Below are 27196 nucleotides of genomic sequence, written 5' to 3'. Positions count from 1 at the left end.
ATTCTACGTATGTAGAAACTTAATAAAAAATGATAAAACGTTTCATGAAGTCAACTGATGTTTTTGTATCTCTCAATAAAGTGGTGGACTGTCGGCTAACTACGCAATTTTATTCAAACAAAATATGGGTATTTGAGTACTTCCAACTATTTATGACGTAATGACGCGCCGCGTCAACTGCGCATGTCCGTTATCAAAGTCCTTTCGGGCGAGTCGCCCTTATTAAACCTGAGGCTTCTTTATCAAAACAATATGGACAAGTTATTTATGTTGCTCCTGTCCTGCCATGTTGCAGCTACAGGTAATCTCACATCCTTCCCTGTTAGTATTGTCAGTGTAGAACGTAGAAGGTCCATCGTCATTGTGCTGCGTCGTTAGGTTCCACTTTCACTTTCAGTGCGTCACCTCAAAAAGTCGAACGTATTCATTGGGCATTAACATATTATTATGTACCGCTCGTATTTAGGACGCGAACTGCTAAAGTAACAGCTAAACTTCAAATGACCCCGAAGTGCACAGTTGCAGAAATAAGTCTTTTGAGATTCCTCCCCCCTGTAGTTTGGCTCTCTTGAAGAAATTGTACTTTCTTGATTTTTGAGGTTCTGGTTCTGCTCCCTCTTGATTGCGATTACACTTTCAATGAGGCTATAAAAAATGTGTTATTGTACTCGACATAAATAAGTACCAAGAGTGGGTCATATACAATATTCCTTCAGTAACACATTGTGATTCAACATAATGGTAAATTCCTCTTTACATATTATTAACTTTAACTTTGGTTGTCAGTTCATTTCGGGAATTGACAACACAAAACATGCACAAAATGTATAAAAATTCAGTTCCCAAAAACGTATTTCTCCTGCAGCGAAACATTCCTTGAAATATTTCCTCACCTCGACTTCTGGCCTCCCAAACTTCCCGGAGTTTGTGGGAGCAGCGATGGTCGACGAGGTCATGGTCGGTTACTGTGACAGCAGCATCAGGACCGCGCAGCCCAAGCAGGCCTGGATGAGGGATCTGATAGAGAAGGACCCGAGACTCGGGGAGTGGTACTCCCAGAAGTGTTCTGTCAATCAGCAGGTCTTCAGAGGCCACATGGACGGCCTGAAGAAGCGCTTCAACCGGACTGCAGGTAAAGGCACCTTTCACGCCCGTCCTGCGTCTGCGCTGGAGATGTGATCTGTTGACGCAGTGGTCCGTGCTGCGATGTCGCCTCCTCCCTCAGGCGCACACGTCCTGCAGAGGATGAACGGCTGTGAGTGGGATAACGCCACCGGGGAGGTCGTGGGTTTTAATCAGTACGGTTACGACGGGGAGGACTTCATCGCGTTGGACCTGCGGACGCTCACGTGGACGGCTCCCAGCCCGCAGGCGTTCATCACCAAACGCCGATGGGACTCCGACGCGGCCCGACTGGAGTTCAATAGGAACTACTACATCCACAAGTGTCCCGAGCAGCTGAAGAAGTACGTGGAGTGTGGGAAGAGCTTCCTGCAGAGAACAGGTACACGGTCACGTGACAGACACAAATACTATTACTCATTTCAGAAAGAAGCAGACAATAGAGATGAGGTAAAAGAGTTGTGAACTTTATTTGAATCTGACCCCGTTGTTATTGATTAATGTCCAACATATGGCTGATGTAGGGCGGCACGGTGGCGTGGTGGTTAGCACTGTCGCCTCACAGCAAGAAGGTCCGCCCAGTGGCCTTTCTGTGTGGAGTCTGCATGTTCTCCCCGTGTCTGCGTGGGTTCTCTCCGGGTTCTCCGGCTTCCTCCCACAGTCCAAAGACATGCTCTGGGGATCAGGTCAATTGGGGACTTTAAATTGCCCGTAGATGTGTGAATGTGAGTGTGAATGGTTGTATGTCTCTGTGTGGCCCTGCGATTGGCTGGCGACCAATCCAGGATGTACCCTGTCTATCGCCCGAAGTTGGCTGGGATGGACTCCAGCCCCCCGCGACCCTGTGTGCAGGATAAGCGGTTTGACAATGGATGGATGGATGGATGGATGGCTGATGTAGTGCAGAACCTCACTAGTAATACTTCAGTGAGCCGTGTAATATATTCATGAAGGAGACTTGGGCTCCCCCTAGTGGTCCAGGTGGAAAGCGTGACATTTAAATCACATGATAAAAGTCATCTTTTTTTTCTTCTTTTTTTAAAATCCCCCCCAAGACCTCCCCTCGGTGTGTCTCCTCCAGAAGACTCCCTCCTCTCCGGTCACCTGCCACGCCACAGGTTTCTACCCCAACACAGCCATGATGTTCTGGAGGAAGGACGGCGTGGAGCATCACGAGGACGTGGACCACGGTGAGATCCTCCCCAACCACGACGGATCCTTCCAGCTGAGCGTCGCGCTGCAACTCGCGTCAGTCGCCCCCGAAGCCTGGAGCACGTACGACTGCGTGGTCCGTCTCTCTGGTGCGAAGGACGACATCGTCACCAAACTGGACAAAGCAGTGATCAGGACCAACCAGGGTGAGACTGAGACCAGATGTGACCTGCAAAGAGACTTCAGAGGTGGTGTCATTGTTAATTGAATAGACAAAGAATCTGGTGTGTTTAAGGCCAGAATGTTACCGTCAGCTTTAATGTCCCCGGCGGGATGTTGTGTGTATGATTTGTATATGTGCGTGTGGGACCCTAGAAAACATCAGTCAGGTTAACAAAGCTGGTAGAACACATCTGGTTGCTCTGCAACTAGTTTCACCTACTGAGTGTTTCTGAACCTCCCAATGCAAATGTTCTGTCTCCTCAGAGAATCGCGCTGGTGTGGTTGGCGTCGTTGTTGGAGTTGTTGTTGGGCTTCTTCTGCTCGCGGCCATCTTCTGCATCCTTCTCTTCAGGAGGACGATTAGAAGAAGAATCTGAGCTCCACAAAATCACATTTGTTTTCTAGACAGGATTCTCTCCAAGAGGGAAACGTGTGGAGAGCAATGGCTGATGCAGCAGGATGTTGCCTCATATGACGACTATGAGAGACGCACCAATATGATCTGCAACACACACACACACACACACACACACACACACACACACACACACACACACAGCCTTTGTGAGAGGTGAAACGAATGGGCCATCTGACCCATGATGATGATACAAGCCAGCAAACATTATATAGTGAAGTTACGGGAGAACGTCGTGTGTGTGCTTTTTTTGAGCAGGTCCACTTTTTTACCAGAAGCGTTGAAGTGGCCTGAACGTAGCTACCCGGGTTATTTTAAGTGCAATGTAGACAGATGTTCCTTGTATAGTGAATTCTGTAAAGTATTTTATACCATGTTAATTATAGATTTGCACTTTTAGTGCATGAAGTAAATGTCCTTGGCTTTTACAGCCTTGTGCATCTGTGCAGTGTGAAGTTTAGTGAAGTTCCATCGGTGATTACAGTGCACAGAATCTTAACCCAGTAAATAAATGATTCCCCAAATCTTTGCAATGTGCTTGTGAGAAATGTCCAGTTTACTTTGTCAGAGACGGTTTGAAGCTGGAAACATGTTTGAGTTAATTGTTCAGTGTTCAGTTCATATACAGCATTAAACATGAAGAGTTGTCTTGTTTTTTTATCTTAACGTCATCAAACCATTATGTTTTCATTTGTAAGAGCAGAAGCTGGTTTCCTTGGTGACGTGCATAATGCTTTGGATTGTGTTCCACGTTGTATAATCATACTCGATATGAAAGAAGCAGAAGCATTTGTGAGGAGCGTCATTCTCACAATATTCAAGTCACCCGGGCTGGATTTGGCCGACGGGCCCTACAGGGACACCTAATATTTGCTTATTTGTTATATTATATTGTATACTGACTTATTAATATACTTGGAGTCATTATTGGCACAACTTCATTTATTGTTGTGATACTCAAGAAACGTCAAAGTCTTAAACAGGCTAATGTTCAATGTTAATCAATGTACAGATCAGATAAAACACAATGAACCAGTGTAACACATCAGGTATTTATTAAGTCACGGGGGAACAAACTGAACGCGAGCTCGCTATCACAGAAACATATGGACATTATGGTTTTATTACTGATTTTCTTAGCTGCAGATAAGGAGTATTAGTAAAAGCTGCACAGCAGCACAACAACCTGTTCAATTGTGTGTTTCTTCATTGACTTCGACCAGTCGGAACGCTTCAGATCATTGCTTTATTAAAACGGCATCACCAGGTTATCCATTAATCTCATTCTGAGTACGCTGAAAGTTCTGAACAAACACGGAACGCTTAACCATTAAATCCTCATGCCTTATGTTTTTACAAGAGACTCCGGTGACCTGAATCCCTCCTAAAAAAAACCCAATAAAGTCTGTAAGCGTAACCGAAAGCTGCCACTGATTAACCGAGCGGAGGGACAGCACCTCTGCAGGCAGCGAGCCTCGAGCCGGACTGCTCATTGCCGGCTGACGATGGGCAAAGCGAACGATCCTGGGATGGAGGGGCGACCCGAGTGGGACAACAAGGTCCAGTACCTGCTGACGTGTATCGGCTTTGCAGTGGGAATCGGCAACGTGTGGCGTTTTCCTTACCTGTGCCAGATCTACGGAGGAGGTGAGAGGCTGACATGATGCACCAGATCCATTGAGTTTACCTCGCTGTTCTTTTAAACTGGATTTCCAACACTTATACACTTTATATTGTCTGCTAGTAAGAAACTGAACTGAACGGGTTTTCTTTCTGCCACGGTGTAATCATCGAATATGAATTGGACTTGGCCAATCATCGTCATAATGATGAATCTCATCACCGTCTTCTACGCCTCAGATTTCCCTGTGAAATCTCTTCCATCTTCCGCTTAACTGAGAAAAAAAAAAACATGGCTTCATTTAGGGGAATCCTTTGTTTACTGACGTTGTTCACAGCGTTGTTGACTAACTGTGGGGTCTCCAGGTGCTTTCCTCATCCCCTACCTGATCGCCCTGGTGTTCGAGGGCCTCCCCCTGCTCTACCTGGAGCTGGCCATAGGACAGCGGCTCCGCATGGGCAGCATCGGGGTCTGGAACTCCATCTCCCCCTTGCTGGGTGGAGTCGGTGGGTGGCCTTCAACCATTGGTGACATCATTTTGTCGTTTGAGAACTTATCGTAAGCGTTGTTCATCGTCCGTATTCCCCGTGTGCAGGGATCGCCTCCATGTTAGTGTCGTTGCTGGTGTGCATCTTCTACAACACTCTCCTTGCCTGGGTGCTCTGGTACCTCTTTCACTCTTTCCAAAACCCGCTGCCGTGGAGCCAGTGTCCTCCCAGCGACAACCTCACAGGTAACACACGTACCGGTCGCTCTAGCTGCTGACTAATCTCTGCACATTTAAATTCAGATATCAACGGAAAACTACTGGATGTGTTTTTTTTATTGTTTTAAGGCCCAACATATAAAGATACCACTAACAGATGTTTACTGCCTCATCGACGCTCTGGGTTTGGTATTTAGCACCTCTAAGATCCAGCTGCTTGCGCGTGCGTTCATGTAGGCTACAACGCAGAGTGTGTGAAGAGCACTCCGGCAAACTACTTCTGGTACCGCGAGACCCTGAACATCTCAACCGACATCGGCACCAGCGGCTCTCTGCAGTGGTGGCTGGTGGTGTGTCTGGCCAGCGCCTGGTGCGTGGTCTACGTCTGCTTCATCAAGGGCATCGAGTCCATCGGGAAGGTCCGTCCGTGGCTTCCACACCCAACACGGCGCCGCGCGCACCCCAGCAGAGGCTGTAAAGCGTGCGTTTGTCTGCAACAGGTGGTGTATGTGACGGCCATCTTCCCTTACCTGGTGCTGACCATCTTCCTGGTCCGCGCCCTCACTCTGCCCGGAGCTACCGCCGGACTGGTCTACCTCTTCACCCCGGACGTGAGTTCGTCCACGGGGGTTCCGCGGCCGGTGGTGAGATCGTAGGACCCGGGTGACCCGATGTGCTGTGTTTACCCGTAGTGGGAGGTGCTGAAGAACCCTCAGGTGTGGCTGGACGCCGCCACCCAGATCTTCTTCTCGCTGTCTGTAGCCTTTGGAGGTCTCATAGCTTTCTCCAGCTACAACAAAGAGAGGTATTGACTGCGACTGTGGGCCTTATCGGGATGATTTGTGTGTGACTCCTGCTTCTGTTCCGTGTCCTTTAGAAACAACTGTGAGCTGGATGCCGTGCTGGTAGGAGTGATAAACAGTGCCACGTCCCTCTACGGCGCCATTCCCATCTTCGCCATCCTGGGATTTAAAGCCAACTCCGCCTACAACTCCTGCATGAAGGAGTGCGTATGCACACACATTCTGGGTTATTCAGAAACGCATCGCTTTTTCTTGCTGATACTAAGAGGCACGTTTGCCTTGCAGAAACATCTTGGCTCTGACCAACCTCTTTGAGCTTTCGGACCAGAACATAACAGCAGAGAGCTACGACCACTGGTTGGAGTACCTGAACCGTACATCTCCAAGTGAGGTGGCTAGTCTGGACCTGAGGCCCTGTGAGCTACAGACATTTCTGGACCAGGTATTGCAGCGAAGGTTCCGCTATCGATGAGCATTTGATGAGCATGCATGTTTCCAAATGTCTTTCCTACTCTTACGTGCGGGAACGTGCGTGAAAGTGTGTCGGTGCTTCCTCATCCCTTTGCTCGTCTTCTCCCTCAGAGCGCATCCGGCACCGGCTTGGCTTTCATCGTGTTCAGCGAAGCGGTGGTGGAGATGCCGGGCGCGCAGATATGGGCCATACTGTTCTTCACCATGCTCTTCAGCCTGGGTCTCTCCTCCATGTTTGGTAACCTAGAGGGCGTCCTCACGCCCATCAGAGACCTCCAGCTGCTGCCTGTGTGGATCCCTAACGCACTCGTAACAGGTGGGCTTGAAGCGATGTGTGTGGGGGGTCTGGAGAAGTACACATCTTCCTGCTGCCTCCTCTGTGAAAAAAATAATTTTTTTTTTCTTCTCCTTGCTGCCCCAGCGGTCACCTGCTTGATGGCCTTCTCGATGGCTCTCATCTTCACCATGGCTTCCGGCAACTACTGGGTGGAGATCTTTAACAGCTACGTGGGCTCCGTCCCTCTGCTCATCGTTGCATTCTTTGAGATTATTGCAGTCATTTACGTCTACGGCATGAAAAAGTAACCTCTCCTCCTTCTCTGTATGAGATTCCTACAACATGGAGGTCCCAGGCTGATGAAACATCTTCTCCCCTGACAGCTTCAGTGAAGACATCTACTTCATGACGGGGAAGAAGCCCAACCTGTTCTGGAAGGTGTGCTGGAGGGTGATCAGTCCTCTGATGCTTCTGGTGGTGTTGATCGCCTACGTCGTCACCCGGATACAAGAGCGCCCCTCCTATGGCACGTGGAACCCGGCCTACGTAAGGAGGTCCAGGGTTCTGAGACGGAGATGGCACTTCACGAAAAAAACATCAGCGAACAATGTTCTTTATCTTCTCCTTCAGGAACTATTCCCCAAAACGGAGGTGAAGCCTTATCCAGACTGGGTGTTCGCCATCATCATCCTCCTCTCCGCGGTGCCGGTGATTCCCATCCCTCTGGTGGCGCTGTACCACCTGATCAAGAGGTCCTCCGCTCGCGCCGACCTGAATCCCTCCAGCAATGAGGGCTTCGAGATTGAGCCGCGCGACCAGCAGAACCCGAGGGCTCCCCAAGTCGAGTCCCGTCACTGAACAAAGAGGACGATCCTGATCGTATAACCAGTGGTGCATGTTTACAGTCATCAGGAATGAGCTGGAACGGACAACTGTGGATTTATTGAACTTTCCTTCATACATTGTTGTGAACTCTACATGATACAAATGACGGCAGCGTGTTCTCGTCTGAAGCTTCCTGCTGTCACCTGAATTTACATACAAAAAACTACCCCAGTGTGAGTCAAAGTCCAGAGATACAAACAGCTATGGGACCAGGCCAGGTCCAACACAGTGGCTTTCCATTCCATGTGTGTATCGTTTATGACGGAGATCTTATCACTTCAGTTTTATGACCGATGAACATTTGTCTTTCTCTAAAAGTTCTTCCTCAACACTCGTCACAGAATCCTCTTATCCGGGAACACTGAAGATCAGACACCTCCGAATCACGGATGTCCAATCTGAGGATGAGACAGGAAATTCTAGTTCTAATTTTGATTAACTGTAACACACAATGACAATATGTGAATGCCGACGTATACTTTTGAACGTCCCGTTGGGCGCGGCGTTTGGCGCTGGCTGCTGGTCTACTTCTGGATGGCAAAGAAGTCCCCGGGGGTCCTGGGGTTGGTGGCCTGCCGGACTCGGGCCAGCCGCACGTCCCCCAGACGTCGCTCCAGACTGCGCTTCCCTGTGGAAGACGACGGCAGAGAGATGCTTTGATTGTCAGCCGGGGAAAACTAAACTAAACTAAGTGACGCCAGCACCTGTAAAGCTGAATTAAAGAAGGTGTGGATGTGGATGGAAGAAGATGGTCTTGTTCAGGGGTCTCAAACTCAAATCAGCTGCGGGCCAGATGCAGCCCACTTCAACCGAACGCGGGCCAGACTAGCGTCCGAACGGCATGGTCGACAATAACACAACTTAACACTCACTTTCAAAAGGAGTCATTGAACCCCACCCTGGGGGATCGGTCCGAATGAGACTACAACACTAGTCCTCCTTTGACTCAGCGGGGGAGACCTAAGGTCATGTGACCGTGGAATTCCTTTATAGCCAAACGTGAAGTTACGTGAATCGAAGCTGCGTAGTAATGGACGGAGACGCTCGTCGGTGACGTCAGATGCTTCATGTGTTGTTAGTGTGAGTCGTAAAGGAAAACTTTATTAAACGAGCGATGCTAACGGTTAGTCACATGATCACCTGCGCGAAAGAGGGCAGGAAACTGAATTTCACCCTCCTGCTCTCTGCACCTCGGCCGACACACACGACCCGCCCCCCATGTCAGTCACATGCATGCCACGTTCACTGGACAAGCACACAGTAGGAAACCAGAACATCATAACATGTCCCACACAGCAGCTGACAGTGGGGTTACAGTATAAAACTTGCGGGCCGCACTAACATTACACTTTCATATTAAGGATGGGGCCACAAAATATCGTCCCGAGGGCCGCAATTGGCCCGCGGGCCGCGAGTTTGAGACCCCTGGTCTTGTTGGTTCACCTTTCGTCCATCTCCCATTCAAAGGGACGACCTCTGAGGAGACGTTTAATGACGTTCTCACGCGGTTCATTCATGGGGCGTTTTGTCAGTGTGACCGAGTGGCTGTGAGGTCGTGCAGTGGGGTCATTCCACGGCTCTAAGCAAACACCTTTAGTGCCGCTGTGTTCATGATTAGCCGGTAAAGAGCAACTGTGGTTCTGTTTTTATTGCAACAGTGAGGCATTGACGATGGCTTTGGTTAACAAAGCGCTCAAAAACCTGGATGAGTTGTTAGTCTTTCGCTTTACCCACTTTCAGCGCAGACTAAAGAAAAGTGTTTCCAGTGACTCATTAATAAATCATCCCAGCCTCCAGGAACTTAATGCATTTCCTTTCTTTCTTATTTCACTGCATTATGAAGGAACTTTAACCCAGAGTGATTTTAACACAAACGTGAGGATTAGTCTTCTTAAGTTATTATAGATTTGAATCTTAGGGTTCTTTGGGAACCTCTGATTGATATTTTCATTTTAAAGACTGAACTACAACCAAACCATTTAAAACCGATGAATCCCTTTTCTAAATCACTGTTGGAGGCACGATTCACTGTTGTGTGCGTGTTGTGGAGAACATTGCTTTCAAGCGGCCTGTGTGAAATGGGCTTTGTAGGAGCCATTCAGGATGTTTGTGTACCACTCTCAGGTTGGCCGTGTGGCCGTGTGACAGTCCACATATGGGGGCACAGGTGCAATTAGTGGGGGTAATGATGCATGGGCGACGGGGGACGGAATATAGATAGAGTTGTGTTTTATATAATCTATAATTAAATAAAAGACTGCGAGTGAGGAACAGGGTTTCCTCCCGCACGCTGCCGAGTGGCTCAAGAAAATCTGTCACTACAGGCTCCTTTTGTACGGCACATCCTGCGCTGCCGGGAGAGGCGGTAGAGCCGCTGCGTCGGCTCCCGGGGGGCCACCTACGTCTGTGCAGGTGTGGGAGCAGAGCCTCGTAGAGAGGGCGGTGCGGGGACAGCACCAGCAGGAAGGAGAAGCAGAAAAGCAGCTCCACCGCTTCGTACTGCACAACGCCCCTCTGGGTCTTACTGCCGAGAATCATTCCTGAGGACAAAACCCACAAAGACAACCGTTAGAACTTGATCTTTAGCGTCGTCGAGGATGTCCGGATGTGTGAAACGGGGAAACGCTGCCTTTGTTGCTGAGCCTGATGAGCTGATTGCCGTATTCGGCCATATCCAATATCATCTGCAGGAAGTAGACGGGGTTCTTGGCAACCGTCTGACCGTAAGGTAAACTCTGGGCACACACATGGAACCTAAAGCAGAAGAAGACGGAGTCAAGAGAGCCTCAAGTATCTAGTCTGAGCTAGAAGAAGGTGCCATAAGACGCTGATCGACACACAAGCAGCCATTTGCTTTGTAAAGTGGGGTCAAATCTCTTACTGTTGTATTCTAGCATTTAGAAGTTCTGTACCTGCACGCGTGCAGCAGCACCAGCTTGTAGATGTTTTTGTACACAGCCTCAAGAGAATTGGTCTGAAAAAGAAAAGCGGGAAAGCGAACGTGGAGAAATGAAGGGATGCGACTGAAACCGAGAGGCGTTTGCGACGCGCCGCGAGAGGTAAACTTGACGCGAACTCTTCAACATTTGTACGTGATACAAAACATTGTTGATATTAACTAGTAACGCACGTCATCAGTCCGCTGCGTTTTTTGTAAGTCATAAAAAATATTTAGTTTTTGTGAAAGTCAACATATTTCGGCGGTTAATTATTGAAACAAGTATTGTTGACTGTAGATGTTTTTCGGCTCCAATTATGGAGCTCCTGTTACTTTACAGGCTCTCTAATTAAAGGCTGGTTGTTTTTTAAATAAATAAAAGGACCTTCAGGTCCAGGAACAAGGCGTGACACTTGAGTCTGAGGACGGCCATCAGCTTCCTCCTCATCTGCTGGCCGGCTGAGTGGCACGAGCCCAGAGTGAGGCTGTAGCGCAGAGACAGGCCCGCGTAGCTGTGGGAGACGGAAACATGAAGCTGGTAAAGAAGCCCGAGAAACACTGCAGTGGCTCAACCTCCAAGGACCACCCTGCAGGAGGACTTCTGACGCGTCACCTGGAATAGTCCTTGGAGACGTCCAGGGACCGCGTGTCCAGCAGCAGTCCACACCAGGGGAACAGGCAGTGGGGGGGCAGCACGCGGATGCCCGGACATGAAACCGCGTCTCCCGTCACCGGGAAGTTGACCGCCACCTTCTGCGGGTTGACCACCAGGCCGTACTCGGGCACCCCGGCCAGCAGGACGCTACACCCAGCGAGAAAGGGCCATTGGCGTTTTTTCCATCGAAGGGATGTTTGGTTGATTTGAAGAGCGAGTCGGTGTATTAGCTACAGGATTTGTACTCTGACGGGGGATCAATACTTCATAATAACCAACAAACTAGAACTTCAGCCATGTGTGAATGAGCTCATACAAGTATTATCTTCTGGGAACTAAACACTATACACGTGCATCATCTCTGGGATTGATTTCCCTTCCCTCAGTTTCCCTGGACTACACTGGACTCCAAATGTGGAGAAAAAGCTCCCAGGAAGTGGATCAGTGGATATAAAAGAGCAGAATAAGATGAACAGGAGAGAGCCCTTGTCAGCGGGAATGTGTGTGTGTGTGTCACACCTGAGAAAGGTTTGTGCGTTGTGCAAGTTGGGCGTGATCAGAAGGAAGTCATCCATCAGTCTCATCAAACATCTACAAGGCAGAGAGGGTGGAAAAGAACACAAACCGGTGAACACAAAGACAGCTAAAAACCAAAGAGACTGCCCTCTGCGGCTGCAGATGTGTTACTACATCTGTGAGAGTGGCTGCTGTACCCTCTCTTTTCCACAATGTCTTTGAACAGGACGTTCTCCATGTGACCGTAGCAGAGGCAGCAGAGCAGGCTGGACACGACCGATCCCTGAGGAATCCCTCGGCTCTGACGGTACGTTCTGATACACGGAGGTACAGTCAGGTTGTAAGTAAAACAGAGGGGGAAATAAGCGTGAACATGTTCTTTGCGGCGCATGAACAAATGCTGCTCCCCTATCGGGCTGTTTATTGATGGATGCACTTACTTCTTGCCAAACTGAACAACGCTGCCGGTTAGCATTTGGGTGAAGAACTGCAACGCATCTCTGCCATGAAGATCCGGGCTGAAATACTGAGAGACAGAAGCAAATAAATTGGCCAACTTGCCCGTCTACAAAGCACATGTGGGGACGTCACCTCTCACCTGCTCCACGAGCACGGCATGGTGAACTTTTCCTTTTTTCTGCTGTGTCATCACAAACCCCTTCATGTTGATGGATCCTACGCTATCCTTCAGGAAATCAGCCTGCATTTAAAAAAAGAGACGCTCATCAAATCAACACACACGCGAGCAGTGGAGCAATAGAGGTCTATAGTGCAGAGGAGTCGCCCCCTGGTGGTCACTAGAGGGAATGCAGGTTAAAGGCACTTCACTTCTCAGAACTGTCTCTGTCTTCTCAGAACTGTTTTTTTCCATGAGTGAGTGAGTGAGTGAGTGAGTGAGTGAGTGAGTGAGTGAGTGAGTGAGTGAGTGAGTGAGTGAGTGTGTGTGTGAGAGAGAGACGGACTTGTCTAACAAAGGACTTTTTCAAGCCCTCGTGGGAGTCAGCCCAGATCTTGGCATAGCAACGGACGATAAAGAACTCATTCTGGACGGGTTTCAGAGCCTGTTCCACCACTTCAATGAGTTTGTCATGAGGCAAACTCTCATAGGCTCCACTCACATCCACCTAAAGAACACACAAAATGAAAGAATGGAGTGAACTGTAAAATTACAGCATAACGCTGTTTGTAAAATGTATCATTACGACTGAAAAACATCACAAGCATTTGTTGGGTCTCTCTCAGGGCAATTACCACACCGGCGGATGATAACCAACCTTAACAAAGTAGAGGGGCTGGTGTTCCTGCTTCTGGGGCGCGGCGAGGGGGCTTAGCACCTTGTGGATATCGGTCATGCCCCACACCGTGGAGCCCAGGAGGGAAGGGGTGGCACGCACACAGGCCCGCAGGATGTCCAGCAAGTCCCGGACACGCCCTCGGTAGAGCTGCATACAGTGTTACAGAAACACAGAATTGAATAAATCCACCTCGTCGTCGCGGATATCAGCCTCAGCTCGATAGCGCTATCGGTGCGTCCCGACTCACGCCAGAGTAACTCGCGGATTCACAGCACACGGTAAAGACGGCGTGTCATTATGAAGACGTACCCTGGTTTTGGCATCTGCTCCTAGGACCCGTGTTATGGGCCTCATGCTGTCGGTCTTGGGGATGAAGCGGAGGCGGGAGACGACGGTGGCTTTGGGGAGAGCTGCCACCTGAGCCGGGGTCAACTCCTCCATCTGACCCTTGGAGATGTGACCTCTAAATTACAAAGAGATGGTGTGTCCCGTCCCATCGCTGCACCAGTGCAAACCATTGCAGAAGTGTGTGTGTGTGTGTGTACCTGAAGGCTAAGTCCTGCAGCTTAGACCAGACCTCCTGCCTGTAGAACCTGACGGCGTTCTTCTGGCTCATGCTCTCAGTCACATAGAAGCAGGCTCGGACCAGGGCCACCACGTACCCGTCCAGAAGCCAAGCCAAGAACTGGCCCAGGATCTGCGTCCGGTAAGACAGCTCGCTGGGCGGGAACCTGCCTGCAGACCAGGGCGGTCCGGTTAGGTCGGTCAGAACACACACGTGGCAGGTGAGAGATGTTCACCTACTACGACGATCTTACCAGTTTTACTGATCTTCAGCCAATCACAGTCGTTCACCTTCATCTTCCACATCAGTTCGGCCAGTGAAAGACGCTCAAACTTGCCGCTGGACAGGAAGCTCCTGACCCGGAAGAAGAACTGAAGTCTGTTGTGGTCGGAGCCCCACAGCTCCCGGGGCACCACAGCGGAGAGGCATTCCCTGACAAACAGGTAGACCCTGTGAGGAGCGCAGTGTTGAGGCAGGAGGGAGCTTAACTCGCCATGTGAGGCATCACTCGCCTCCGCCACCGGGCACATCTTCTGCAGTGTTCTGCTGTAGGGACATCTCCTGTGCAGACGCAACAGGCGACCGAACACGGGGACCACGTTTAAAAAGCGGCGGGGCAGTTTCTTAGGCTTCCTCTCCGCTCCGCTCAGATACGCCAGCCCTTCAAAGAAGACCACGCGCACCAGATCTTGGCCTTGTAGCCTCCTGCCGCCACCGGGAGTCTTCTTCTTCTTGTTGAGGAGGAAGCCCCGCATGCCCCTTCCCCCGTACAGGAATCCCAGTGTGCGGATGAAACAGTGCGAGGGAGGCAAGGGGGGGAAAGTCCCCGACCTCCAACCGGGTCCTCCCTCCGAGGGGATTGCAGTCGTTTGCATTTTGACAGGGTGTTTGGAACCAGTGGGGCCATTTTCCAAAGGCTTCATGGATGGTGTTGCGTCCGCAGACATGGGCTGTCCTTCCTCCACTGATTCACAGGCAACTTGTGCCATTTCCTTTGTGGGCTCATGGCGGCCCAACCGCCTACGCTTGCTTGAAGTCATAATCCCCTCCTCATTCTTTTTGTCAGTGTCTCTCTTTCTTTTTCCCTTCGTCGTTCTTACATCCCTTCTGTCACCCACACTGCTGATAGTGGGAGTCCCAACTGCCGGTTTCCTTTTTGAGGACACTGCACCTGGATTCCTCCCAAACGGAGCCCCTTTACGGGTCCTGGACCGCGGCTGCAGAAAGAACCCAGCGGAGGCAGTGCTCATGGACACCTTGTCATAGACGGGAGGGCCGCACACCTGGAAAACACATGAAGGAGGAACCGCCACGAACAGGCAGCAGCTGTCCAGCAGGTACCGCATGAGGTCCGTGCCGAGGCGCGTGGCGACCTTCTTCCACATGTCACTGCCGTGGATGTAGGCCGCACTTTGAGTTACATCTCCCTGGAGTTTAAACGGGTCGGCATCTCGCTCCTCCTGAGCCAAGGACAGAAAACTGTAGCCGTTTGCCAAGATGTTTCTTTTTCTCTTCCTCTTCAGACTGTTCAGAACAAAGGCCAGCAGCTCGGGGAGAGTGCAGATCTGCATAAAATACATAACACCGGAATGAAAACAAGCCAACGTAAGAAGTGTCTCTTTTGAGTTAGATGATGAAATCCGGCATTCCTTTTCATTTTGCATTCAGAAAATTAAATTAATTATCTTAGAAACCTGACAGATCTGTGGTTTGTGGATTCATAATGACAATGAAAATTACTATTGTAAATGCGGCGAGGTTGCATTATCAACCACAACACGGCAATTGACCAATAGATTGTTCCCTTGTATTTTAATATAATAATACAGTCATTAAACGTATCTATAAAACCTCTTTAATAACAGTTCACAGCGACGATGCAACAATGGCACAAAGTCGTGAGAACCAACTACAGGAAGAACCGTGGAAAGTCAGAACAAGAGATGAGACATAAAGAATAATTGAATAATAATATAATTAAATTATTTGGCAAACTAGTTAAATGTTTTCCTTTGCATATCACTGTTCGTTTAACGTTGCACCAGTTCACTCTCCAGATGTGTCCTATTTTTATGTGTCCGTGGAGGACCGGAAGTAAACACGGACGGAAGCTGTTGCCTAGCAACGACGTCCGGTCCAATCGCGTTCCCCTGGCACGCAACAGTTAACGTTGAACTCCTACGTATTATATCCTGTCCCAGAAAATGCGATTTTACAACCAACGTTGGGGGAAAACGTGTTATGACGTTATATTTAACTTCACTCCAAGACTCCGGCCACCGGAAACGTCACTAAACCCCCCCCCCCCGCGGTTCCGACAGACGTTCCGTTATGCTAACGGCGCTAACGTGCTAACCGACCGTCACCTGGTCGCGGCTCGGCACCTGCTGGAGCTCCTTGTCGAAGCACACGTAAATCCCGCGGGCGAAGGTTTGGAAGCGGCTGCTGTCGCGCTGCTCCACCAGCACCGGGCTCCGGCCGTCTCGGAACGCCACGCCGTTCGCGAACTCCTCCAGCGTCCGCGCGCTCCGGTACAGGGACCGCAGGATGTCGAGCGCCGGGGAGAAGTCCGCCGCCGACATGCCGACTAGCTGAAGGGCCGCGAGGGGTCGCGTGCCGGGGGCGACGCGGTCGCGAGGGGCAGCAGCAGCACGCCTCGGAGGCCCAGCTGGCGTTTAAGAGCCCGCGTCGAGCCTCGGCCAATGGGAGATCGGGTTGTTGGAAAGGTCCAATCACAAAGCTGCGTACTCAACTCGCGTTTTACAGTTGACCAACAGGCAACGAGAGAAGGCATGTTGTCTCTTTTCACGAACAGACTCGAAACTTACATTTGCAAAAGCATAATAAATGGTTTTATTTGACAAAGTTATCCTTCAATAAACACACAATACGTCACATTAATGATAACGGCAAACACGAAAAAGAATAGGGAGACTACTCGAAGAGTTGTCCACCCATGTATTTTGATAACACTAAACGTTGGTTTTTATTATGGATTTGTATTTAGGAATTTGATACTACCAAAAACAGCAATCGTGTTAATGATGCTAACCTGAATCACAAAACGTGTGTTCATTCTACAATGGTGCACCAGAAATCACCTTAATGTAAGGTATCAACAATTAATAAATGTATTAACCTATCATCACTAAAAGGCAAAGTGAATTCCTTGTATGCAAATGCGTGCACACTAAGAAAATGGTAAGAAAATAAAATACATATAATACATGCATACATGGCTAATTCTTTCTTTTATTTTCTTACTTTTGACAAATGTCTCCAAGAGAGTTGTAAGTCTGCGAGGACTTTGCCTACTTGGCCTTAAAAAGGATTTTGGTGATGTATAGCCAATGTGCAGCGTGGGTGTTGGGGTCCAATGTGGTATCTGTTCATCGGGCCTGCCCGTGGTGGAGCTCTTCCGTAGTTATAGTTTCCACCACCCATGTTGAAGTTATCCAGCCGTGCTGAAGGTAATACATATTTTATTGAAGGGTATCCTCCATTGGGACTGAAAATGAAAGGAAACAAACTCACTCTACTTATGTTTTCCCCTGAACGCAAAGGTTCATCCTCTAAATGAACAACTAAAATATGTTGTGTATAGAAATGTCATGGAAAAAAAATATTAGGTCAAAAAATATGTTCAAACAAAAAGTCAAAATATGTACGTTGGAAAAATGTAATGCAACCTGTTTCATTTCAATTTATTTATTGCTTATCACACCACTTACACAGTTCAAATTAACATATTCAGCAGGAGTGACTGTCATTTACACAAAATCTGGTTTATACAGATTTATAAACGTTTAATAAAATTTGTGAAATCCTCCCGGAAGCCTCTCATCTCTCACTGAGATTCAGGATAAGGTCTTTTATAAAAACTAAAGCACAGTGTGTGGAGAGGGACTAGATCCCGTTCTACGTCACCCAAAATACACGGTGACCTTCCGTACAGGATACACTAGTTTACAAAGAGTTAATGAAAACGCCCTGCCTATATGCGCCCATGTGTTCGTACCAACGCGGAAGTCAAGCTGTCCTCAGTGAGCGAGCATGGGACCGGAACCTTAGAAAATGTACCTTCATGATAAAAGCGTTTGCCCGTCATGGGGAGGGGTTCTTGTTGCAGATGACTCGTGCCAGATCAAACAATTTTTCATAATCGCTGCTATATATTGTTGAAAGTCACTTAGTTTGAAATGCTAAATGATGTATCATCTTTGGTAATGTATTTTGTCTGTTACCTTTATTGTGAAGGGGGAAGAAAACAGCGGAAGTCCCGCGATATTTCACTCCCGTCAACTAATTTTACCACAAAGTTATGGGAGTCAGTGCTCACGTTTCTGAGAGGAACTGAGTCGAGATTCATTTTTCACGCTCCATCCGATGTCCCAAATTTAGACTCCATCCAAAGACTCGCGTGCTGTGGAAGAAAACATGTCCAAACCAGACAAAGACAGAGCAGCTACAGATCTGACCGCGGCGGTAAGTTTGATGCGCGTGTTGTTAAAGCTCGAGCCAACATTTATAGTTGAGTTAATTACGGCTATTTTGCGCTTTTAGATGGAGGAAACGATGCAGCGACTTCAAGGGAGATTCCAGGCAATGTCGGATCAGCTGGAGACCAAAAATATCCTTCATCTTTTTGGGGAAAGTGGTTCTTGTTAAACGCTTTGTCATCTTGGCTTTTCTTTGAACGTTGAACACTTGGAGGCGACGCAGCGTTATTTTTGGATAAAGTTCGCTTTGGTGTGTAGAATGTGTTTTGTGGACTAAATGACTCTCCACCTGTACGAGAACCAGCCGAAAACGTCCGGTAGGGGCTCTGTTATGTGTATTAGTAGCAGGGTCCTTATTTCACGGGGCAGCGGACTCGTCCAAAACACCGGGACCGGTTTCCGGTTTGTGTTTAAAACATAGTTCATCATATATGTCATTATATGTAATGAAACTCAAATGTACATTAGATCCTTGAAATTAATATTGTACAAACATGTTAAATATTATGTTAAATATTTCTATTTTTTTATGTTTTGGTTATTCTGTTCAATTATTGATTATGCTCTAATATTCATAATTTTTTATTTTATTTATTATTATTATTATTATTATTATTATTATTATTTTTTTACTTTTTATTTTTTTTTTATTATTTATTTGTCATTATTTATATATATATATATAGTTATTGGTTATAATACAAACGGCTTGTAAATCCTCATTATAATGTAAGTCAGAGTGGTCGTAAACTTTCCTTCACTCCCGCACTAGACGAGATGGGAACCCGCATCGACGACCTTGAGAACAACGTGTCTGAGCTCATGACTCAGGCCGGCGTGGAGGAGCAGGCCGCCTCCAAGTGACAGCAGGCCCCCCGTGTATCTGAGGAGGTCACAACGCTGCACACATTCGTCGCTAGTCTGCTAACGGGACTCCTGACAAACAGTTCACTTTAAAGTTAGTCTTAAGCAGCTCTGCTTTTTGGAGATTAACTGTAGAAACAATTGGTTTCCATTGTATTTTCAAACCAAAACAATTCCCATTTTTACACTCAAGTTATGACAAACACATTCGCACTCACTACCTCAACGGTCAGCATATGCATAGGAGCACATAATGAGGATGTGTGTAATCCTGCTCAGGCACCAGCAACGTCCACACCCGGTTTGCTCTGCAGCGCCTCTCGTCACGTAAATGTATATGTATTACCTGACCAAATTTGGAAGTTTACGGCTTTATCAAGTCCTGTAATTTAGGGATCGGTGAATATTAACCAAACAGGTCGACATTCTGACAGCATTTTCAAACTATAGGACGTCTATTTATCTGGTTTTTGATGTCCGGGGGGATACTGTTCACCACATGTATGCATAATTCTATATGTACAAAGGTCATTTGTAGCTGTGGAACTACCGCTGTCTCAGATTATCCTGCAGATAAGATAAATGTCTAATAGAATGACTAACCGCCAAATAAAGATTTCCAAGAAAACCTTTTTTTGTAGTAGTCAATTTATTTTGTATGTCTTATGATGACGTTTCTTTTGTCACAATACAAGTTTTTCCACTTTGCATTTATTTTTCCATTGTGAGCAATTTATTATCTTCTTTCTTTGGCCATTTAAAATAAAGACACAAATTAGTTCATTACATCACTATAGTTTATGGATTGTCGGTATGAGCATGAGATACGTTGATACTCCAGAACCTGCTCAAAGCTTCCAAGTGTGTCTCGGACCAGCTGTTCCCCCTCTAGTGGTCACATGGGCTCAGTGCAGTGACGAGGTGTCGCTGACCCTGGTCCTGAATCCTCTGTTTACATCTGTTTTTCATGGTTTGGGGTTTGGCACCTTTGCTCCAATGAATGGGGATCCTCAGCATTTATTACCATTTGCTATTGCTTTGTTGCTACAGTCCAGAGATCTGTATGGCTGATGCAACATTACCCACAATGCACAGGTCCTTAAATGCATGTTGTGTTCACAGTTTTAGTGTGCAATCCATGCAAACATTGGACCAAAAACCTCGACTGCCATGGTTTTGGAGTCAGATGTTCATCATCTTCATATTGTGCTTACTTCTCTTCAAAAAGTTGTTAACATTGAGTCCATCACAAATTTGCCTCAATCTGATCACGACACCCTCTGTCCTCGGGGTGTGTGTCGAGTGTGTCCACGTGTTTGTTCACACGACGCACCACCGTGGCTGTTGATGCACGTGCGCTGTTCGCGCTGTAGGTGGCGGTACTTGGTAATCTCGGCATTGCTGCTCTCTCACCGTGTTGCGTAAACTGCGAAGCCACGATCGCCTCTCAGAACCTGCAGAGAGACAACAAATGAATATGTTCTTATGCGCGAGAAGCCTACAGCGTTGCGCGTACATGCGACTGTGTGAGGGAGAGAGAGAGAGAGGTCCACGTGGGAGTGTGCTTCAAATACTGACCGGCCTCGCTGTCATCCTCGGCGAGGCCAAAGAGCAAGAACGCTGCCGACCACGTTGCCGTGGCAACCTCCTCTTACACTTTTCAGCCGGTGCATGTGTGTGCGTCCGCGCTCATCGCACAGTGTCAGCTTCACGGGGCGGAGGGCTGAGTGGGCCGCGAGGAGAGGCCCAGGCGGGGGCTCCCCACTGGAGGGGGGGGGGCGGGGGGGCTCTAATGGCTGTCTGCAAGCTCGGGAACAATCTCTATACAGGAAAGCACCTCAGAAAATGTGTGTGTGATGAGAGTGTACCCACTTAACCGCCCTATCCCCCCCCAATGCTACTTGTGCACACTTCACTTATCTATCTATCTATCTATCTATCTATCATAAATCCATCCATCCATCAGTCTGTGTATCCATCCATCAGCTGATATCTAAAGGTAAGCAGTGCGTGTCTCATTGGCTGCCGCAGGTTTCCTCTCCTTGTTGTGAACATTTGAGAGCAGGATGTGTGCCAGTTACTTCACGACTGAGCTCAGAAACACTTACATTGTAAATATGTGTTGTTTAAGATCCTCCCGGTTTGTTATCATCCCCTCAGGTGGGGTTTGTTCTCAGGATTGTTGTTGCATTTGTCATTTTGATGTGAAGCTGCTGTAAACACTTATTAGCTATTTACCTTTGCATGAATCCTCACATCAAATGTTTCTTAAACCTCAAATAATTACTTATTATTAGATTAGTTAAGTCCATCCATCCATCCATTGTCAAACCGCTTATCCTGCACACAGGGGGGGGGGGGGGGGGGGGGGGGGGGGGGGGGGGGGGGGCTGCAGTCTAGATTAGTTAATTGGTTGAGTAAAAAGAAGAAAGTAATCCATAATATACCACTCTGAGCTCATAGTGAGTACTTTAGCTTTTGCTGATTACACATGTGGACGTTCTTCGGGGTTCTATTGGTCCTTTTACTGGAGTCCAGGTGAGCAGCAGTGCTTGTACATGTGCAGCACAGGGGGCTTCACACCGTGAGAAGAACACGCAGCTCGCTAACCTTTGGCCTCCGAGTCCTGAACATGAGAGGCAGACGATAGATGGGCTCCCTCTTCTGACACACACACACACACACACACACTCACACGGAGATGGGGGACACACACCTGAGGCCCTTTGATTCCTGGTGGGCTTTAATCTGCGCCGAGCTCTTGGCTGCCTTTGAAGTGAAAATCTCCGTCACCTTCGCCTCTCGCTCTCTCTCATTCACTCCTTCCGTGCACGCACACACACACACACACACTCACAATATAACACAATGAATGACCACCACCTGTTACACCCGTGTCTCTCGCTCACACATTCTGTTCCACTGGGCCGGAGCAGCGAGCCGCGTCCTAAATTTACCCCGACAGTTATTTTTGGGTCCTTGTAACATACATCAGCGTCTGTCTGCTGTGATGAATTCACGTGTACGGGAATAGAACCGGGTTCCAACTTCGTCCTGCAACAGAAGTCTGGTCGTGGCCGGAGGCAAGAGGCTTGGGGAGAGAACAGAAGGAGTCCGATGGGGGAGAAATGACAATGTATTTTCATTTAGAATACATTTATTCTGTTGGTGACCCTTCCTATCTGTCATATCTCATAACACACAGGAACAACATGTACCTTTAGTTGGAGGTTGTTTCTGGCGGAACACAGAAAAGACGCCCACTTAAAGGAGAGCACGCTCATAGGAGATAACATGGTGACATCTTTCCTTTCCAGTCTGAAATGCAACGCAAGAAGACAAGATTAACCCAAAGAAAGAAAGAAAACTTTTCACTCTCAGTTTTGATGTTTATTCTTTGCTTATTTAACAACTAAAACAAATTTTCGCAACGCAACATATGACATATGGTGTGTTAAAAAGGCTGGAACAGACAGCTGTACATTGCGACTTGAGTCATAAATATGTTTTTAATCACTAATATCTGCATCTCAGGAGGTTACTATGAGATCTGATTCATGTCTGTTTCATCGAGACGCATCCAGGAAACTTCACTGCTCCATCACATCTTGTTCCAATATCCTGACATCTTCTTTTCTGTTTTTTTATACATTTATTCGGACCCCCCCCCCCCCCGCGGGCTCTTCACCGAACACAACTTCCTCTCTCCGGTTTGTTTAAAGTGCGTATCTCTCCTCCACCACCTCCCCACCCTTCCCTCGGTATTTGTGAGGAAAGGGCCAGGACAAGCCGTCAGCTGACCAGTCTCCTGTCACCATGGAAACTGGGTCAGCTTCCACAGGTGTGTGTGTGTGTGTGTGTGTGCAGCACAATCTGCCTGTATCACCTGGTTCTCACTTTGTTACACGTATAATGGTCACATGATCTTTATTACAATAACATCGATCATATTTCACACTGTATTGAAAATTCTGATATCATAATAATATTTCATCTATAGCCTCTACAACTACAAAATGGAGCGCTTAACAGGAATAGCAACAGGGACAATGGGGGGCATTTCACCCCCCCCCCCCCCCCCCCCACACCTCTTACTCGTCATTCATCAGAAGAGCTAATTAAGGATGTGTCAGACTGCGTCTTTCTTCTTATAAGTCACTGGAGTGGAATCATTGTCCAATCCGAGGTGATCGTCATGGTTGCCTGACCCCCCCCCCCCCTCTCTTCATCTTTCCCCGTCTGCTCCTATGATTAAGCGGCTCAGTGCCTAAGGTGGCACATTCATTGGTCTGCAGAACGACAGGGTCATTAACACCAGTGATCTCATCTACAGAGAGGTGGCCTCGTTAGCTCTTGCTGTAACGTGAACAGGTATTATTCCGTCTTCATGGCCTTCGGACTGAATCTCCACACATTTAGTGCTCATAGCACGTTTTGTCCAGCATAGAACATGTGTGTGACAAACAAAAACAGCACCAAATATACCTGAAGTTTGCTTAGAACGTCGGATTAGACAGCAGCTGGTTCAGTGTCACGCGACACCTTGTGGTGTAACGGGTGAAGGTGAGGTGCGCCGGATTTGGCGACATCCGAGAGGCCGCAACCAATCGCAAACTTCTCCCTTCTGCAACCCGGGAGGAAGTCAGGAAGGATCCATTGAGGGCCAGAGTTGTTCTGGGCTGCTGTACAAACAGTGAAGAGGACACACACAAAAAAAAAAACCTGCGTACGTTCAACTGGAGCAACTACAGCAGGACGAAATGCAAAATGCAATCTAACTATGAAGTGCTATTGGTAGTTGGTAAAGTAAGCTGCCTTCTCTGTAGTGACCAGCAGGGGGCGACTCCTCTGCTCCCATAGACGTCTATGAGGAAATGACTCACTTGATTTATTCCCTCAGTGAACATTGTAAACATGAGTTTATGGTCTCAATCTCTAGTTTGAAGTCTTCTTCAACACAGCATGATGTTGATTTAGTGAATTATGGTCCATTCAGAGTCAGATTTAGGAACACGGTATGATTTAGGGCGGGGCTTACTGTGAGTGACATGCCGCTAGCAGAGCCGTAGCTGTCATTTCTACATGACTCCTCTGCATTTCAACACCTGTTCGTTAGTTGTGGAAGTTGTCCTTAGCCAGAATTCCAATTCCAAGATGTCGACAGTGAAATCGACGAACTGATGACAACGATCCATCAATCACTGTGGAACGTTCCGGTGACAACGCCACATATATAGTCCGTGCTAAGAGCTCATCCGGGTTTTCCCCAACCTCTTTACGTTCCTATGCAGGACGGAGGAACAGAGAGGATGGAGGGAAGAAAAGAGGTGTCCTTTAGGAGGAGATGTGAGGAACTATGGAGCCAAATCCAGGCCCATGTGGCCTGAAGGCACATGGTCGAGGCACCTCCAACTGAAAAACAAAAAAGGCCCTCAAATATCGGAAAATGTATGTATAAGTGAAGAAGGAAAGTAAATATTTTATTCAAAACAATTCAAGAACTGTATCAAACATCCACAAACGCGATGTGTCTAATAATTTGTGCTGGCAAGTAGAAGCTGTAATTTCTTTCTCCTCGACACCCATCATCCTCTCACATAAACACTCTTTGTCAGCTCTGACAGCCAGTTATAAGAGGGATGAAGAGAGGAAGAGGAAGGAAAGCTGGGGGGTGAAGAACCGAGGAGATGAGTCAGCATAATGGAGTGGGAGTGCAGGAACAAAATAATAGTTGATTTTATAATGTGTCCAGATAACTTCCGACGAAGAAGACGTATTTTTAGGTTTGATTTAATCAGACAAAATTGCAGAAATTCCTCTAAAGTCTTTTTGCTCCATCCACCCATCCATTTCCCTCCTGTAATCCCGGGCGGGGTCGCGGTAGCAGGAGGCCCAGCAGGATGACCCAGACTCCTACCAGTTGGGCGTGGCTGAAAAGGTGTCCAGGAGGCCTTTAATGCCCCAAACACCTCAGCAGATGCCTCTGATGTTTTATTTAAAATGTGTATCTGCAGTACTCTTTTCAGCCCCATTCAGCCCCGTGAATTTGATACAATTTGATTACAATGTGGCCTTCAAAGGTCTCCATGAACCCCCCCAGAAAAGAATATAGAAATTCAGACGCTAATTATGGGAATTTCTGCCAAACATTTAAGATGTCTGACATATTAAAACATCATACAACGTGTGAACGTGTGAATCCCGACAAAGGGTGAGGGACGGAGAGGAGAGGGGAGAGGACGGGAGGTGCGGAAGGATCAGGGGAGAATTTTTTTTAAAAGAGCACAAGGGAGGAAGTGGCAGCCTTGGAGAGGAAGTGGCAGCCGGGCGAAGGGAGCCAATCTTCGTGGAGTGTTGCAAGGTCAATTAGACCGTTTACAGGCTGCCATCGCACAGCGAAGTACACGCCACTCACACGGGACGGGGGTGGAGGTTTGAATCTCGTTATCATCAGTTAGCCTGAGTGAGGTGGCGTCGTGTCTCGCCGAGGGAGGAGGCCCGAGAGCGCAGGTACCTGCCGTCACTAAAGAATCCACACCGACAACAGGTCATCTTCACGCAGGGCGCAAAGACATCAGCCGGTTACGTCATCTTCTCCTTTGTTTTCCGGGGTCGAGAGGAATCAATTGAAAATGGTTTGAAATCAAATGACACGAAGCGATGAGAAGAAACATCAAGCTGCGGTGCGAGCAGAGAACGGAGGCTGACAGAGGACGCAAGAGATGAAAGAGAGAAGAGAGGGATGAGAGGGTGAGGACAGGCTCCATGGGCCGTCTCCCGGGGCAACCCTCTGTTGCCGGTGGACACACACACACACACAAACACACACACACACACATGAATATTCAAATAAGTAAAAGGGAGAGAGCTTCATAATATATTCATGCCATTTTCAATAAGGCATATTTCAATTAGAGGGCAAGAGATTCATTTATTATCAAGTAATGCGTTTTCAATTATACATCCGTGAATTAGAGGAAGAAGAAGGGAAGCAGAGGCAGAAAGGAGGAAGAGAATTGGATCCCATACTTCCAGGAATAGTTTGACGCTTATTTGCTTTCTTACCAAGTCAATATTCTCCTCCGAACTCTGAGCAGAAAGCGAAGCGGGTATTTCTCAAAATGTCAAACTGATTATTCAAAGTGAAGGTCGGTAATCTAAGAGGTAAGAGATTGTTTTTATATTCTGAAATTTACAAGCTGGAAATTTACATTCAAATAAATACAACAAAAAATAGTGCTCCTTTTTCTGTAAACATATAGGAGGATAACCACATGATCTTTAAAGAGGGAGGGAGATGAAGGAAACCGCTGTCTGTCAGCGGACTTCCTCAGTAGATTTAGAACTAGTAGAACTTTTGCTGTCCTTGCTGCTTGGTCGAGTTTTTCTGCTGCATCATTTTTTTAAATGCAAAGCCTTATCTTTGAAACCGTGGAATGCCCCCTCCTCAGTGCACCCTGCTCATAGCACCCTGCTCGTAGCACCCTGCTCATAGCACCCTGCTCACAGCACCCTGCTCACAGCACCCTGCTCGTAGCACCCTGCTCAGTGCAAACTGCTCACAGCACCCTGCTCACAGCACCCTGCTCGTAGCACCCTGCTCATAGCACCCTGCTCACAGCACCCTGCTCATAGCACCCTGCTCGTAGCACCCTGCTCAGTGCAAACTGCTCACAGCACCCTGCTCAGTGCACCCTCCTCAGTGCACCCTGCTCAGTGCACCCTGCTCGTAGCACCCTGCTCAGTGCAAACTGCTCACAGCACCCTGCTCAGTGCACCCTGCTCAGTGCACCCTGCTCATAGCACCCTGCTTAGTGCACCCTGCTCATAGCACCCCGCTCAGTGCACCCTGCTCATAGCACTCAGTGTGTGGTCTCGTTTGCCTCCCACACATCTGCATGGCTGCATGCTTCCCGGGTGAGCTCGACGCTGCCTTGGAGTGAAGGACACGGCACACACCATGTTTGTGTTGCAGCGTGAGGGACGTTTACCTCGAGCTGCAGAGATGATCTCAGGCCCGTTATGCTGCGTCGTCCTTACAGTCTCACTACTGGGTCTCCTCTCCCACACCACAAACACACACACATTCAGAGAAAGATACAAACACTAATGCAACATTTATTTTCACAGAAGATTCTTCAGGTTTTGATATAAAATGAAATGCGTCTGTATAATAAGAGCTAAAACGAA

At 47.9% G+C, this 27196-nt stretch overlaps 3 protein-coding genes across 4 annotated transcripts; 2 read left to right on the top strand and 1 right to left on the bottom strand.

Annotated features, from left to right (window-relative positions):
• The first annotated feature begins 151 nt into the window (after window positions 1-151).
• Window positions 152-3556, top strand: LOC144383537 (major histocompatibility complex class I-related protein 1-like). The gene is made up of 5 exons (XM_078081305.1): window positions 152-301; window positions 866-1132; window positions 1226-1504; window positions 2178-2480; window positions 2761-3556. The coding sequence occupies exons 1-5, from the start codon at window positions 184-186 to the stop codon at window positions 2871-2873; spliced, it is 1080 nt and encodes a 359-aa protein (XP_077937431.1). The 5' UTR covers window positions 152-183; the 3' UTR covers window positions 2874-3556.
• A 782-nt stretch (window positions 3557-4338) lies between these two features.
• On the top strand, window positions 4339-9476 carry slc6a18 (solute carrier family 6 member 18). The gene is made up of 12 exons (XM_040188878.2): window positions 4339-4558; window positions 4898-5038; window positions 5128-5265; window positions 5476-5657; window positions 5739-5849; window positions 5931-6043; window positions 6116-6244; window positions 6327-6483; window positions 6624-6828; window positions 6934-7093; window positions 7173-7335; window positions 7420-9476. Exons 1-12 carry the CDS (start codon window positions 4417-4419, stop codon window positions 7645-7647), a joined length of 1869 nt encoding a protein of 622 aa, XP_040044812.2. The 5' UTR covers window positions 4339-4416; the 3' UTR covers window positions 7648-9476.
• tert (telomerase reverse transcriptase) lies at window positions 7710-16730 on the bottom strand. Of its 2 annotated transcripts, none has more exons than XM_040188876.2 (17): window positions 16010-16730; window positions 13897-15208; window positions 13624-13813; window positions 13388-13541; window positions 13058-13225; window positions 12746-12907; window positions 12382-12483; window positions 12224-12309; window positions 11981-12097; window positions 11787-11858; window positions 11226-11414; window positions 10998-11124; window positions 10587-10648; window positions 10304-10428; window positions 10077-10214; window positions 8154-8302; window positions 7710-8072 (listed from the first exon to the last, which is right to left on the bottom strand). In XM_040188876.2, exons 1-16 carry the CDS (start codon window positions 16223-16225, stop codon window positions 8199-8201), a joined length of 3324 nt encoding a protein of 1107 aa, XP_040044810.2. In that variant the 5' UTR covers window positions 16226-16730; the 3' UTR covers window positions 7710-8072; window positions 8154-8198. The 2 variants fall into 2 exon arrangements, with proteins under 2 accessions (XP_040044810.2, XP_040044811.2); XM_040188877.2 differs by having other exon boundaries at window positions 16028-16717.
• Window positions 16731-27196: the final 10466 nt, after the last annotated feature.

This window comes from Gasterosteus aculeatus, chromosome 10 (genome assembly GCF_964276395.1).
Source record: "Gasterosteus aculeatus chromosome 10, fGasAcu3.hap1.1, whole genome shotgun sequence".
Classification (NCBI taxonomy): Eukaryota; Metazoa; Chordata; class Actinopteri; order Perciformes; family Gasterosteidae; genus Gasterosteus; species Gasterosteus aculeatus.
This window is presented reverse-complemented; position numbering and strand designations above follow the sequence as displayed.